This window comes from Eubalaena glacialis, chromosome X (genome assembly GCF_028564815.1).
Source record: "Eubalaena glacialis isolate mEubGla1 chromosome X, mEubGla1.1.hap2.+ XY, whole genome shotgun sequence".
Lineage (NCBI taxonomy): Eukaryota > Metazoa > Chordata > Mammalia > Artiodactyla > Balaenidae > Eubalaena > Eubalaena glacialis.
In genome coordinates, this window is record NC_083736.1 from 120,235,124 (window position 1) to 120,250,576 (window position 15,453).

Below are 15,453 nucleotides of genomic sequence, written 5' to 3' on the forward strand. Positions count from 1 at the left end.
ATTTTGACAGCTTGGATATTGGGATGACCCTTACCATCAATGGTATGTTGAGAAGATGTTGACTAAATGAAGAAGATATTTATCGATTTTCACAAGAGGAAAACTGATCACTTTACAGCAGAGAAACCCAGCAGACACCATCTTTATCAGGTGATTAAGGTTAACATGAGAGAGGAGATACATCAACATCAAGTACCCTCGAATATGACGCACATCATTTCTACGGTTTTCTTGCCAAAAATGCATGACCTCAGTCAAATCATGAGAATGCATTTGACAAACCCGAATTGAGAGGCATTCTACAAAATAACTGACCAGTACTCATCCAAAGTGTCAGGGTCATGAAAGACAAGGAAAGGCTGAGGAATGGTCACAGATTGGAGGAGACTAAATAAACATGACAAGTAAATGTAATGTGGGGTCCTGGAGCAGAGAAAGGACATTAGAGGGAAAATTGGTGAAATTCAAATAAGGTCTCTAGTTTACTTAATAGTATTGAACTAGAGTTATTTCCTGGTTTTGATAACTGTGCTATGTATGGTATGTAAGTTGTTGACATTACAGGAAGCTGGGTGAAGGGTATGCAGGAACTCCTTGTACTATTTTTGCAACTTTTCTGTAAGCCTAAAATGATTTCAAAATAAAAAGTTTAACAAGTGAGGCTGAGCTATCAATATGTATTTCATTGGGTACTGACTGTAATTCCATTCTTCTTTCAAAAGAGATTTTTGAAATGTCCAAAAGAGCATTGACTTTTACCGGTGAAAGATATGTCCTTTTTAAGGTCAATAATAGAAGATAGAGATCCTTAAGTAAAATGTTATTTTTCTTGAGTGTCAGGATGACAGGTGCTGTCTATGTATCTTTACAGTACAGGCAGACCCCTCTGATCAAGCTCATAAATGATTCTAAATCTTGCGTAATTCAGCAACCCTTGGGATTATGTTGCTAGTCTTCTGCTCCCAGTAAGTTTTCCCTTAGCAAACAGGGATGAGGTAAATATTCACTCAAAAATAATCAAATTTTAAACTGGTGAAAACTGCTGTGACTAGTGATACTAGTACAGAATATACTGGTAACTCAGGACAAATTGACCTACAAGGATAGATTCACATCCATATGTCTATAAAACCGGTTTCACTTGCCAAAATATTATTATGCTTGTGATCATATGTGATGCTTGAAGACATAGTATGGGGCTGTTTTGTGTGTTTTCCTCACCCAGTTCTCATCTTTTAGGAATGTATATGGGTTGACATGGCTGTCCTCTGACTATGCCTGCTGCTAAGGCCCTTGCCAGGAAATTTTTGTTACAAAACTACCCAAGGTGGTGAGTGCGGTGGGCAGATGTGATGGGTGTTGATCTTTCATAATTAAATAATGACAGCATTTATATCCTTCCTAGATAACAAGTGGCAGGTATCACAGTGCTTCAAGTATGGAGGAGAAGGTTTAAGACACATGAAATTGCTGAAGCAGAATACATGAAGATAATATTGGCTATGAAAACAATCACAGATTCTAGGTTGGTATTTTCAGTAATGATCTTTTGTTAAAGTCAAGGGACAGTCGCTAAAAATACCAACCGAGATCAACTGCAAACTGTAATATCAAGAAATTGGCACAGAATGGGTTAAGCAATACTTTGGAGAGAAAATCCGAAATAAATTGTGCCAAGCCGACTAGGCAATTGAGTCAAAAAACAGCTGCATATCAACATGATGCGAGACTCTTTTACGTAGCTGGAAATTAATCTATGGGCTGTGCTGTCTAGATCTCTATCTGAAGATGGTGCAAACTTCATCACTGAACACTCAACATTCATGAAGTGATGGGCACAGCACTTCAGCACAATGCACAATTAGCCATCAAGCTTGCCCTCCTTATTTTCATAACATTCCCTCATTATGAGGTGAGTATAGGATATTAACTATTGTGCCTATTATGAAGGCAAAGAACCATCACCATCTGGTAGAGTACCTAGCGCTAATGGAATCCTTATAAAAACAACAAAAACAAAAGCAGCTGCCCAAAACTCATCAAGTGATTGCTTCAGTTATTTAACCACTCATGGAAGAAGAAACAGTGCACAGATACATTTCAAAAGTGTTTCAATCACAGAAACTCAAAGTGGGTAGCAAATGCTGCAATAACCATCGAGGTATGTTATTTTGTTATTTGTGTATTATAGATATGATAGTAGTACAACCCACGTAGGTCAACTATTGTCAACTTGGTATGGTTTTCATGCTTATCATGGATAAGGAATAATATAAGAGAACTACAAAGCTTTTATGCAGACGTGGAACTGTGATGCATGTGCTACCTAAATGACTAATTAATTGTTTGAAAGGCACTGTATGTTTGAAATACTAAGATTTTCATGAAAATTTGAGAATGTAAGGATTATGTAAATCATCTTTATCTTGTGCGACTGGTCATCAAGATTTTAACATATCAAAAATTATTTTAAAAACACTGGGTGTACTGAGTAGACAGTGTATTTAAATAATTAAGTGGCTTATTACTATTCATTGGCCATTACCTATGTAGTCTCTGAATTAAACATTTTCCAAGCTTTAAAGTGGCAGTGCAGTATGCATTTTGTTAACAATCACGTTTCATATTACTTTTCTTCAAAATGTTTCCATTATGGCATTCTTTTGCCTTTAAATGGGAGAACTGATCTGAAGTATATCAATGATTAGTAATATCACACATCTCTTTCCGCCAGACACCTGAAAAGATAGAATTTACAAAGCCTGCAAGGAACTCTATATCTAAGAGTGAGCCATAAAAACAGTGATACTCAGCTTGAAGAACTAACATCACACTCATGGCAACTGGATGTGGGCATGGCCATTTGAAACATGAATGTGTAGTTTTAGATAATAAAACCCTAACTAAATAGAACTGTTTTGAAGAACTCCTAAAATAAGCATCTTAGTTAATAGTAAGAAGATAACTTTTCATTTAATTCACTTTTTTTTTTTTTTTTTTTTTGGCCCCGCTACACGGCTTGCAGGATCTTCCCCGACCAGGGATTGAACCCGGGGCCATGCAGTCAAAGCGCCGAGTCCTAACCACTGGACCGCCAGGGAAGTCCTTAATTCACTTTTATAGTGATACATGGCTTTTCATTTATGTTATCTCATTGGAATCTCCACAATAATCATGGAAGTTAGGTAGAGAAGAATTACCCATGCATTAGAGATGAAGCAACTCAAGCTCTGTCAGATTAAGTAGCTAAAGTCAAAAACAGTAGTGGGGCTGGGACTCCTGAAACAAGATTTGTAAAGTGACTAGTGCAGTGCTGGACCCTCTATATGAACTGGCCAAAAGACATCTCCTTTTTTCCCCCCTGAACTAGTCCAGTGCTCTTTTCCATTTAAGGCACTGCACAGTCCTTGATTTAAATAATACACAGAAGATTTAAATAATACATAAAATAATTGTAGATGAAACTTGAATGAAAATGAAATGAAGAAAACAGAATAAGCCCTTTAGTCATAATATCTGCTACAAAAAAGAGCAATTCAGACATTTTCAATGTTAGGAATTGCCATTATCTTTATAACTAGTTCCCATTCTTGAACTGGAATGGTCTGCAACAAAAACTAGCAACCACGAAATAAGCAAAAGTAACTACTTAAGTAGGATATCATGATAAAATGTTTTCTGAATAAATGATCACACGAAGGAATACATCTCTATTAGCCCATGCAGCCATAAATAAAAATGTTAATGAGCTAAAATTGGTCATGATGAGGATAAAACAATATCAAGAAATTGAAACGGTTATTAAGCTTAATTCATTTTAACATATTTTGAAAAAAAATCTCAAATGAATCATAGCAAATCTTACTAATTAAACCAGGAATCTATTACCATTTTTTACTCCTATGCTTTAATGTGTACATGTTTACGCTTAATTTAAGGATAACCATGGATAAAACATGAAAATCAGTGCATTTTTCATTCTGCAATCATATATGTTCTATTCTACATAGTATCTCACCTGTCCTCATATTTTGTTTATACTCATGTACATAATATTCAGGTTTGATGACCTTGGCAATAGAACTTTCCTTATAAAATGTGCTCACAAATATGAAATTGGTCAATCAGTTGCTCAGGAAGAAAATTACGTGAACCTAGTTTTGTAGCAATATGTTTAAGTTAAAGGTTCAAAATATACTTTAACTAAAAATATTCAAAATGCCATCATTTTCCTCCTGGATGGTGAGATTTTCACCTTATACTTTCTCTGTCTGACTTTATTTATCCTCTGATCGGTCCCTGCCAAGTGTATTTTGATAACATAGATAATAAGCTATATTTCAGTAAAGAACTTCTCTAAGTTATTTGAGGACTATGACCACTGTATTAAAATCTAAATAATACACACAGACGTAAAGTACAGCAAGGCTACAATTTCTCACTCCTACAAAAATTCTTGAATTTTTTTTTCTTTAAGTCTATCTATCTCGGTCAGTGAGCTTTGATGGGTGAGCTTTAGTCTGGCTTAGTTCTACAAAGTCTACATCCTGTCTTAAAAAACAAACAAACTTACTGCTTTCATGCTATTATTAACTTGACTAATGTCAAGGCACAACATATTTCAAAAAAAAACCATAGAAATCAACAAGTTTCAATTAAAAATGATGTGCATTTAGATGAGACTCACCTTTAAAGAATCAAAACAAGCCATCACACGACCATTTTCCACATGGCAAACTCTTGGCGGATGGGCAAACTTGCAATCTGCATCAGCTCGAGAGCAGGTTCCTCTCTGAAATTCTCTACAGACTTCCAAAGTCAGCCACTTGGTATCACGAACCAGGGCAACATTGACAGCCGTCATATTGAAAGCAAAGTTAAAATCAAGTGCACCCTCTCTACAACACTATTACTGCTGTTGTTGAAAGGTTAAAAATAAATTCAAGCTAAATGTGAAGAGATAACTGGTTGCTTTGGTGAAATGTTTCTTTGTTAGCACTTAAGTTTTCATTTAAGTCAAATTTGGTCTAGTCAAACAAAAAGCCCACTATAAAATAAAAATCGTATCAGAATAACTAAAAATCAGAGACCAACTCCTAAGAAGGCAGCCATCAAGGTTAAGATATTGAGTGCTTTATTTTTTTCCTCTGCTGAAGTTACTTCAAATAACGGGCAGAGTTTCAAAAGGATTCTGTGCTCTCCAGTTGATATTTTCAATTATTCTTGCAAAAAGCATATGCTGCTGGCTGCCTGTCAATGTGTGGAATGGTCTCAGGTCAAGGGGAGAAAAGTTTTTTTACCTATCTCTTGGCTTTAAAGATTAAGATTGGTAGGATGTTACAACTGCAATTTTTTTTTTTTTTTTTTTGCTGCAAAATCGGGAGGAGGAAAAATGACTATGAAAATTGAGAATCAAAGAAAAAAAGAATGAACGAGTTGCTGAGAATGAACTATAAGCACAGCAGGGTTTTTTTGGGGGGGCCGGGCGGGGAGAGGTGGCAGTGATGGTGGCAGGGAGAGGGGTTTATAAAGAGGCAGCTCAAAAGTGGAATCCAATCAGCAGAGTTTTCAGAAAAGGCACTTTCCAGAAACCTGCAAAAAATAAAATAAAATAAAATTAGCTAATATAACACAATGCTTCCGTTTTAAACTCTAGATTTGGAAAAGCAGTAACATATCCTCTTTAAAACAGGAAGCATCTAGATACTGACAGTGCAATATAGGACAGTCAGCCATTGTCAGTAAAAAGGGCATTTCCCAGTGTAGAACTGTACATAGTAAAAGGAAGCAACCACTTCGATTTACTGTTGAAATACAAGACTGGGCAACAACCCAATTAAAAAGAAAAAAAAGATTATTTCACTTTGGTCTGTTTGGGGGCAGAAATTCATTCAGGGGTCCACTGCACAGAAAAAGCCAGAGTCTGACATGTCAGCCCTTTATGTAGCCATGATCCACCTGTGTGTCTTCAGGTTTTAGAGGCTACCAAAGACCTGCCATTAAACTGGCTTTACTATGATCTGATCGAAGGCTTGATGATCTGCTCTCAAAATCCAGAAAACAGAAATTGCTAGGAAAATTTAAGATGCTCCAAGAGGTAACTGTGTATTTGAAATGTAATTGTTGATGATCACATAAAACAGTCATGACATAACTAGCTGCAGACCCACTGCAAATGAGGTAGGGGAGAGACTGTGAAATGTAAAATGTGTTTCAGATCAAGAAAGAAACCCTTTGAAAAGATGCTGGATTTTTTTTTCTGTGTATGCGCTATTAGTTCTTAGTCTTTATGAAGGGATATTGGAACAACTCAGAAGGAGGTTTCAGCATGGACAAATAAGTGAGACCGAAAGCACTGTTCATACACTGGTCATACATTAAATACTGTGCACCTTTAGGGTGTGTACTTTAAACCAGTGTCGACCAGCAACAATTTCTAGGAACTCAGCTGAGAAGATAGATTAAACGTTAATTTACTGGCATTATGCCATGAACACATACCAAAATAACAGGGATTTTCTAAAGCAAAAGTAAGCTCTGAGTATCAGACAAAGCAACTAATTGTTAACTTCATCAAAAAAGTAGAATTAAAGTTCTTGAAAACATTTCATTTACTTTTTTAAACAGTTTCTTCAATAATTTTACAGAATCTGAATTTTTGCTTTATCCTTTCCGCATTCAAGATGAAACTCAATATCACCTAATTTTTCAGATACCATTAGGAAATTAAGTATATAGAAAATTCATGCAGGCTTATCCATTTAAGAGCAAAACATGTGTTTCTCTAAGTCATTCTCCATGGAAATATTTCTAAAATGTATTATATGTAGCTTTGCCTTCTTAAAAAATACTGAACATAATTTGGCCTCTGGTTGAAGACTTGGGGGCATAAAATGCCCTGGGAAGTATTATAGTTCTCTTTCAGTGGCATATTGTTAATTGTCACTTCTACTGTCACTTCCTTTCCTGCCACAATATCTGCCATGGTGGATTGTCCAGCTCCTTTCTGGAATACATAATAGCCAATCATGAGTGTTGAGTAAGAGTTAGTTACTCACTGTATGAGGGGCCTGCGGGCAAAGTGCAGGGCTTTCATGCAGAAGGTCTGTGACTACTCTTACTGGTTTGGAAACCCTTTTGCAATATGTTCCATTCAGGACCACGTTCTAGAGGGTTAAGGTTGTCAGGTGAATGACCTCTAAAAATATTTAAAATATATATCTATTTTAAACAGCCAGATGGGGGAAATGCAAATGAAAATCACAATGTGATACCACTTCACACCAATTAGGATGGCTACAATAAAAAAGAAAAATTGGAGAAATTGAAACTATTGTACATTGCTGGTGGGAATGTAAAATAGTGCAGCTGCTGTGGCAGGCTAACAGTTCCTCAAAATGTTAAGCAGTTACCATATGACCTAGCAGTTCCATGCCTAGGTATATACCCAAAAAATTGAAAGCAGGATCTCGAAGACATATTTGTACACTCATGTTCATAGCAGCACTATTCACAATCGCCAAGAGGTAGAAACAACCCAAGGGGTTGAAAGGGAGAAAGGGGAGAAGGGGAGAAAATGGAGCAACTGCTGAATGTGTATGGGGTCTCCTTTGGGGGTGACGAAAATATTCTGGAATTAGACAGTGGTGATGGTTGCACAATTTTTTGAATATACCAAAGCCCATTCACTAAACTGTATACTTTAAATGAGTGAATTGGATAATATGTTAATTATATATCAATAAAGCTATTTTTTAAGTCTAAAGAGACATGACAACCAAAAAAAAAAAAAGCTTCATAAGTGATGGAATTGGCTACCCCAATCTTTTCTTTCTTAGATTCTTCTTAGACACACATTCTTCTAAGTAGCATTCCTAACTTGAATTTCAAGAGTAAATTCATTTCCACACCTGTATTATAGAAAGTACTCTAAAAGAGTATGTTCTGTGAGTTTGTAAGTTTATCTTTAAAGATATATTCAAATTTAATCCTATAACTAAATTACATGGGCTGCCTGAACACATTTAAAAGAAAAATAACAAAAAAGAAATATACATATGTAATGGGTTTTTTTCCTCAGAACATAAACAGTGAGTGAGGGTCTGGAGAAAGATTTTTCTACAGAGGTCTATCAAGTATAGAAACAAATAATAAATATTAAATTTGAATTTTAAACTTTTACAAATGAAAAAATACAAACAGGAATTGAACTCCGGCCATGCATTTTATGTAAGACGGGGAATGGGAGAAGGAATTTTCTTCATTTTTAAAATTGACCTGTAACCTCTGATGGGACCCTGGCCAGTTTCTCAAAACACTTCTAGCCAGCGCATATCTGCATGTCTTCCTTCAGACTGGAACTATTTTTGGAGCTGGCACAGAAGAAGCTAGGTGCAACAACTAAAAAGAGCTGGTGTGACAGTGGAGAGATGTTCTGTCCTGCCGCTCTGCTCGTCTCTGTATAAAAGACAGGGAGGGGGGGTCCATTTTAAAGATCAACTTTGTTTGGGGGACAATACAACTTTATCTTCACTACTTTAGACTTGAGTAATAGGAATACGAGTTTGCTTTTCATGATTTATAGCCCTCTAATGTAGAACATGAAAAGTTACCGTTTCTTAGTACATTTGTACTTGTATGGTATTTGCAGCTTGCAAGTGTTTTTATTTCATTGATCTTTGGAGCTCTAAAAAATACTCTAAAGCATGGGTGATAACCCAAAAAGACCAATGAAGGAAATGAAGCTCAAGGAAGCTAAATTACTTATCTGAAGTTACAAAGCCTTAAGTGGTAGAACCATGGCTCCAGGCAAGATCCTCTGACTCTAAATCTCATGCTTAGATCCTGGCAGAGAAATGTAGCAGTGATCATTTCTTATCTCTTATCTCTCTTGGGAATCTTAAACAACGAAAGCCAGTCATTTTTGTGTAGTACTTATGATTCCTTCTCAAAATTACGTTCATGCCTGTTGCAGTGCCATCTTCATAATATTCCTGAGTTGTGCTGCACCAACATTTATCCACATCCACTATATGCCAAGCACTGTTCTAGATGTGGAACAAGACTGATAAGGTCCCTGCTGTCGTAGAACTTCCTATGCTCATTTAAATAGAGAAGAAACCAAAGGCATAGCAAAGAGAAATGATTATGAGAGTTTATGAAGGGGTGGAAGCAGACTCTAGGTATTCTGATTCCAACACAGGTCTCTAATTCTCCCATGAATGGTACACCAAGCACTGTAACTTAACAATACTCTTAAACACACACTCAAACACTATTGCATAGAAACGAGTCACTAAAAGGAACACCCCAGAAATTACTCACACCAAGTCTTAGTGCTCTCCGGATTCCTCTTGAAGAGAGTACTACTGTTCCCATTTTACAGATGGAGAAACAGAGGTGGAGAAGGGTTAAGTCTTGGACAACTTCATGTAGCTACCCTCAAGCCATGGTTCAAACCCAGGCAGTCTGCGACCAGAGCCCACCTTCTTAGTCATGTCACGATACTGTGTCTCTCTTATGGCACGGATCACATTCTTATTATAGGCCCTTAAGTTTTCTCCCTTATCAGACTATAAATTCCATAAAAGTAGAGATCATGTCTTACTTAGTTTTGCTGACTCTATCTTCTCATTGGAAGTTAGAGCATTACAGCATTTCTCAGGATTCTTACTTCGAAAGGTCAAAGATTAAATGGTAACTTAACTCTTCCAAGCCAGGATTTTTGTTAGTTGAGCATCCTCTAGGCTGGCTGAGCTTTGGCCACCTCTGTCAGTTTCATATCTATCAGATCTGTAAAGTTGAGTATTTTCTCATAATTCTAGCTTTCAAATTGAAATGTTAATACCTGCGATTCTTGATATATAGAGCACTCAGTTTCCATAAAGAATAGTCTATTCCTGCTCTTTTGATAACAGCAAGATCTTATCTTGGATTTAGAGTAAAAATATGAGATAACCAAATGACTTCTCTCTATATCTTTGGATAGTAGGTTAATTTTTGGAATGTTTTTGCCCAAGAATCAGTGTGATGAAACTGAACTGGGAGTGGGGGTGAAGGAGATTTCACTTTGAGCCACAGGAAGAAACAAGAAACATCCCCAAAGTACATATTTTTCCTTGAAAATAAAAGAGTTATTTTTGAATTTTAATTAATGCTCCTTTATAAAAATTCTATATTAGATATAACATAAGGAAAATAAAAAACGTTTTTACTTTAAAAAAACAATCCCTTTTAAAAATCACATTTAAAAATACTTAGGAATAAACCTGACCAAGGAAGTTAAAAGACTTATATGCTGAGAACTCTAAAACATTGATAAAGGGAACTGAAGATGATTTAAAGAAATAGAAAGATATCCCATGCTCTTGGACTGGAAGAATTAATCTTGTTAAAATGACCATACTACCCAAAGAAATCTACAGATTTAATGTGATCCCTATCAAAATATCCATGACATTTTTCACAGAACTGGAACAAATAATCCTAAAATTCATATGGAACCATAAAAGACCCTAAATTGCCAAAGCAATCCTGAGGAAAAAGAACAAAGCAGGAGGCATCATGCTCCCTGACTTTAGGCTATACTATAAAGCTACAGTAATCAAAAAGCATGATATTGACACAAAAAACAGACATATGGATCAATGGAACAGAATAGAGCCCAGAAATGAACCGACACACCTACAGTCAATTCATTTTTGACAAAGGAGGCAAGAGTATACAATGGCGAGAAGACTGTCTCACTGCAGCACCATTTGCAACAGCCAAGACATGGAAACAATCCAAGTGCCCATCAACTGATGACTGGACAAAGAAAATGTGGTATATATATATATAATGGAATACTACTGAGCCATAAAAAAGAATGAAATATACCCATTTGCAGCAACACGGATGGACCCAGGGAATAGCATATTAAGTGAAATGTCAGACAGAGAAAGACAAATATCATATGATATCACTTATATGTGGAATCTAAAATATGATACAAATGAACTTCTTATTTACAAAACAGAACCAGACTCACAGACACAGAAAACAAACTTATGGTTACCAAAGGGGAAAGGGAGGGGGAGAGAGAAATTAGGAGTTTGGGGTTAGCAGATACAAACTACTATATATAAAACAGATAAACACAAGGTCCTACTGTATAGCATAGGGAACTATATTTAATATCTTATAGTAAGCTATAGTGGAAAAGAATATATATACACACACACCTGAATCACCTTGCTGTACACCAGAAACTAACACAACATTGTAAATCAGCTATACTTCAATTTAAAAAAAGTTTTTACTTTAAAATTACATACACACTAGATTCATTATTAAGTAGATTATCTATATTTTTAAGGATTCACACATTTTCTCATGGAATTGTTCTTGATGGTAAAACAAAATAAATAAATATTTTCTACTGATATAATGGAAATAGTACCTTGTTCCAGAGTGGCTTGCAAGGCCACTGCCAGCAGTTACTTTTATCCCACTTTTTCTTACACTTTCCTCGTCTCCTCCTTTCTTTTGCTTTCCCTTCACAAGCCAGCACATAACATAGAAACATTGCCAGTGCCTGGTCCAGAAGATCACAAAGATGCTCTTTGGCACCTAAAGCAATATCTGAAGAGGCATTTCTTTAAATGTATTTATCGACCTCCGGAATAAAAAATGAAAACAATGTTTTCTTTCTTTCCATTTTAAGCTTTCCTTACATCTGTATTACCACAAGGAATTCCTTGTGGCCGTTTATTTTGGCTCTACGAATATATGACACCCCTGCTACACGCTGCTTGAACTGGCAGGCTGACAAGGCTTAAAAGCTTTCAAGTTTTCTAATTTGCTTCAAGTTCTATTTCCCTCACATGTTTAGCTTAGTGGTCCACCAATCCAGTTCTTTAAGGCATATGAGAGGTCCTCAGCACTGCAGATGGAAGCCATGATTTCACAAGCATCCTATAGAAAACTGAGTTTTATGTCTGAAAAAAATAAGTGTGAAAATAAGGACATTTCACCTATGTGCAGAACTTTTTCATTAAGCTTTTCTTTTAAGCTTCATTGAATTTTTTTCACAGTATTCCCAGGGTAACAAATTTAATACATCTTTTACAAAAAGCAGGTAAATCAAGTTATTCTATTTCATAAAACAATTAAAAGACCCACCTCAGTGCATATATATGGTCATCAAAAGAAAAAAAACAGGTGCTACACTGTCTCTTTCAAACTTAGCTCTAGCAACAAATGTGATTGGTTTTGTTAGTCAGAGGAGTTCATCTTTTTTTTAAAAAAAAAGATATATCTCTTTTAAAATAATATATGAAATTATGAGAACTTGCTAATAAATTCCATTTAAATATTTTAAACTAATCCAATTTAATATAAAAACAACCTAAAACCTGGATTCTGCACACAGTTGTTATCAAACAACACTGGTTAATTGCTTGCTTATGTCCATGGGACAGAAATCCTAGAGCCATTAAAAGATCACCAAAAAACTGGATTTAAAATTGAAGACAGTAGGAACTTAACATATTTGGCAATTTAAGTCCTATAATGCTCAAGCATTTGAGATGAGAGAAATACAAAATGTCACAAGACATTGCATTTAATATATGCAGGGTGATTTTGCTGAAGATTCATTCAACAAATATTTATTGGGCATCTAATATGACCTAGGCACTGATCTAGGTGCTGCGGATGCAAGGTTGAACAAAATTAAATCCCGGTCCTGAGAATCATACATTCAGTTGGTTGGCCACGAATGGGGATGGGGGGGGTGGCAAAAATAAATAAAAAATCATATCCATCATTCATTTTATCCATTTAACAAATACCTATTATGATTCTCTAAAATTCAAGCAAATGAGGTCTTTAAAAATGTTCATGTGGAATAACAAATGTTGGTGAGGATGTGGAGAAAAGGGAACCCTTGTACACTGTTAATGGGAATGTAAATTGGTACAGCCACTATGGAGAACAGTATGGAGGTTCCTTAAAAAACTAAAAATAGAACTACCATACGACCCAGCAATCCCACTACTGGGCATATACCCTGAGAAAACCGTAATTCAAAAAGAGTCATGTACCAAAATGTTCATTGCAGCTCTATTTACAATAGCCAGGACATAGAAGCAACCTAAGTGTCCATCAACAGATGAATGGATAAAGAAGATATAGTATACAATATGCAATGGAATACTACTCAGCCATTAAAAAGAATGAAATGTTGCCATTTGCAACAACATGGATGGACTTAAAGGGTATTATGCTTGCTGAAATAAGTCAGAGAAAGATAAATACTGTATGTTATCACTTATATGCGGAATTTAAAAAATAAGACACACTAGTGAATGTATCAAAAAAGAAATAGACTCACAGATATATAGAACAAACTAGTGGTTGCCAGTGGGGAGAGGAAAGGCGGGAGGGGCAAGATAAGGGTAGGGGATTAAGAAGTACAAACTATTATGTATAAAATAAGCTACAAGGATATATTGTACAGCACAGGGAATATAGTCAATATTTTATAATATCTATAAGCGGAGTATAATCTTTTAAAAATTGTGAATCACTTGTTGTATACCTGAAACTTTTATAATATCGTAAATCAGCTATATCTCAATAAATAAATAAATAAATAAAAATGAAAATGTTCGTGTGGGAAAGTGTCAGTTAATCAACAAACATTTATTGTGTCCACCAACAATATGCACAGACTTGTGTCACATGCTTCTGGGGAACCAGACGAGCTTTAAAACACTGCCTGTGTACTCAAGAAAACTCTTTTGAGTTGGGGAGACAAGAACAACATAATATGAAATAAAAGCAAACAATGTAGACAATTAAGAGCAAAATTCAGTAACATTAACAACAAATGCGATGAGAGTTCTGAGAAGAGGATGTCACTCAGGCCTGAAGTTGTCAAGGGAGTTTTCCAAGAGGAGAAAGTGGAGCTGGGCCTTAAAGAATGATAAGGACCTAGGTGACGGTGGAGGGGCAGAGAGACTTCCTGGAAAGAGGAACAGCACAAATGGGGATGAGATGAGAAGATTAGGTATCAGGTATTTGTAGGATGGTGAGCAGACATGGGCGGGCTAGGATGGCAGGTTCATACTGTGGAAGAGAAATCATGTGTGGGTTGTTTCTGAAGATCCTTGAAAATGGCTCAAGGACTGTAATGTTTATTATAGAAATAGGAGCCGCTCTCAAGGATTTTAAGCAGAGTAGAAACTTAGTGGCCATAAATGCAGTATGGTAACAATGATCTGCCCTTGCAAAATTGTTTTATTTAAGGAGCCCACAACACACAATCAGAGCGAAGTTTACGCATCTGACATACTCTGGAAGAACAAAAGATGAGAGAGAAGTGGGTGGACGTCAGAGTGTTTCTCTAGTTCACAGGCTCTGTGAGGACAGGACAGGCAGTGATTCAAGTCAGGCTGCCATGAAAAGTGGGTAAAGAAACAAATTGAAAAGTGCAGCTTCTTGCTTTCATTTTGCTAATTACACATTTATCAATGACCCCCATCATTAAGGACACATAACTGTATTCCTATTTTACGAAGTGACTCAAATGTTTTTCAGTCTTACTCTCTGCCAGGTAAATTCCTTTTAAAAATGTAGTTGAAATTTCAGCAAGAATTTCTTTTTTTCAGTTAGATTTTGCTACAGAACAAGCTCATGCCAGGAGTTAAATTTAGATAGCAACTTTTTGGCTGTAATGGCATCCTGTAAATTCCTGCTACAGGACTTTAACCAGCACCCCAGTGGCTGGAAAGTGTTCATGCTCCTCCCAAAGTACATACTGAATTGAACTCAATTCAATTTTCAGGGCCAATTTACTCACTGATAAGATTTGGTTGAACATTCACTATTCACCAACACACACACACACACATTGGAAAACAATCATTAGAAGCTATCAAAAAATGTTTATTTATCCTTTAAATACTTATGAACAGCTCAAGTAACTCTCTAGTCAAATTTGTGAGTCACATAAGTATGACTATTTGTCAGAGAGGTAAACTAAAGTAGCATCTAAGTGATTTGATCATGTAAAGGGATTCATCACTGTATCTAGTAAGCATCCAGTGAGGGCTTCCTTACCTGACTTCATCACTGGTATTATGCCCAATAAATTCAGATTCTCAGTCTCAGTACAAAGCCTCCAATCCTTATTAGGAGCACTTATAAGACTAGTAAAAGGATAGAGGAAAAAAGTTTTATGGCTAAAAAAGTTGGGAGAGGACCAAAGGTACCCTGATTTCAAGGACCAAGTAATTTAATACATCAATGCCAAAAGTTCTAGTAAGACTTGAAGGGAGTTTTCTGGGAAAGTAAATTTCTTAAGCAAGTATACACAAGAGTTCTATCCTCTATGTCTGAAGTTACTGTTGCTAGAGGCATTATTTCACATTCATATTATACACGACTGTGACTTATATCTGTAAGGTA

The 15,453-nt window shown here is 36.0% G+C and overlaps 1 protein-coding gene across 11 annotated transcripts in view; it reads right to left on the bottom strand.

The window, feature by feature from the left end:
• MBNL3 (muscleblind like splicing regulator 3) overlaps nucleotides 1–15,453 on the bottom strand; it is a 105,678-nt gene that overhangs the window by 50,366 nt on the left and 39,859 nt on the right. For 9 of the 11 annotated variants that reach the window (XM_061179217.1, XM_061179218.1, XM_061179214.1 and 6 more), the window contains exon 2: nucleotides 4,688–5,592. In XM_061179217.1, coding sequence (XP_061035200.1) covers nucleotides 4,688–4,864 — 177 coding nt within the window. In that variant the 5' untranslated portion in view covers nucleotides 4,865–5,592. The remainder of the gene's footprint in view (nucleotides 1–4,687; nucleotides 5,593–15,453) is intronic. The other 2 variants (XM_061179219.1, XM_061179220.1) reach the window with 1 other exon arrangement.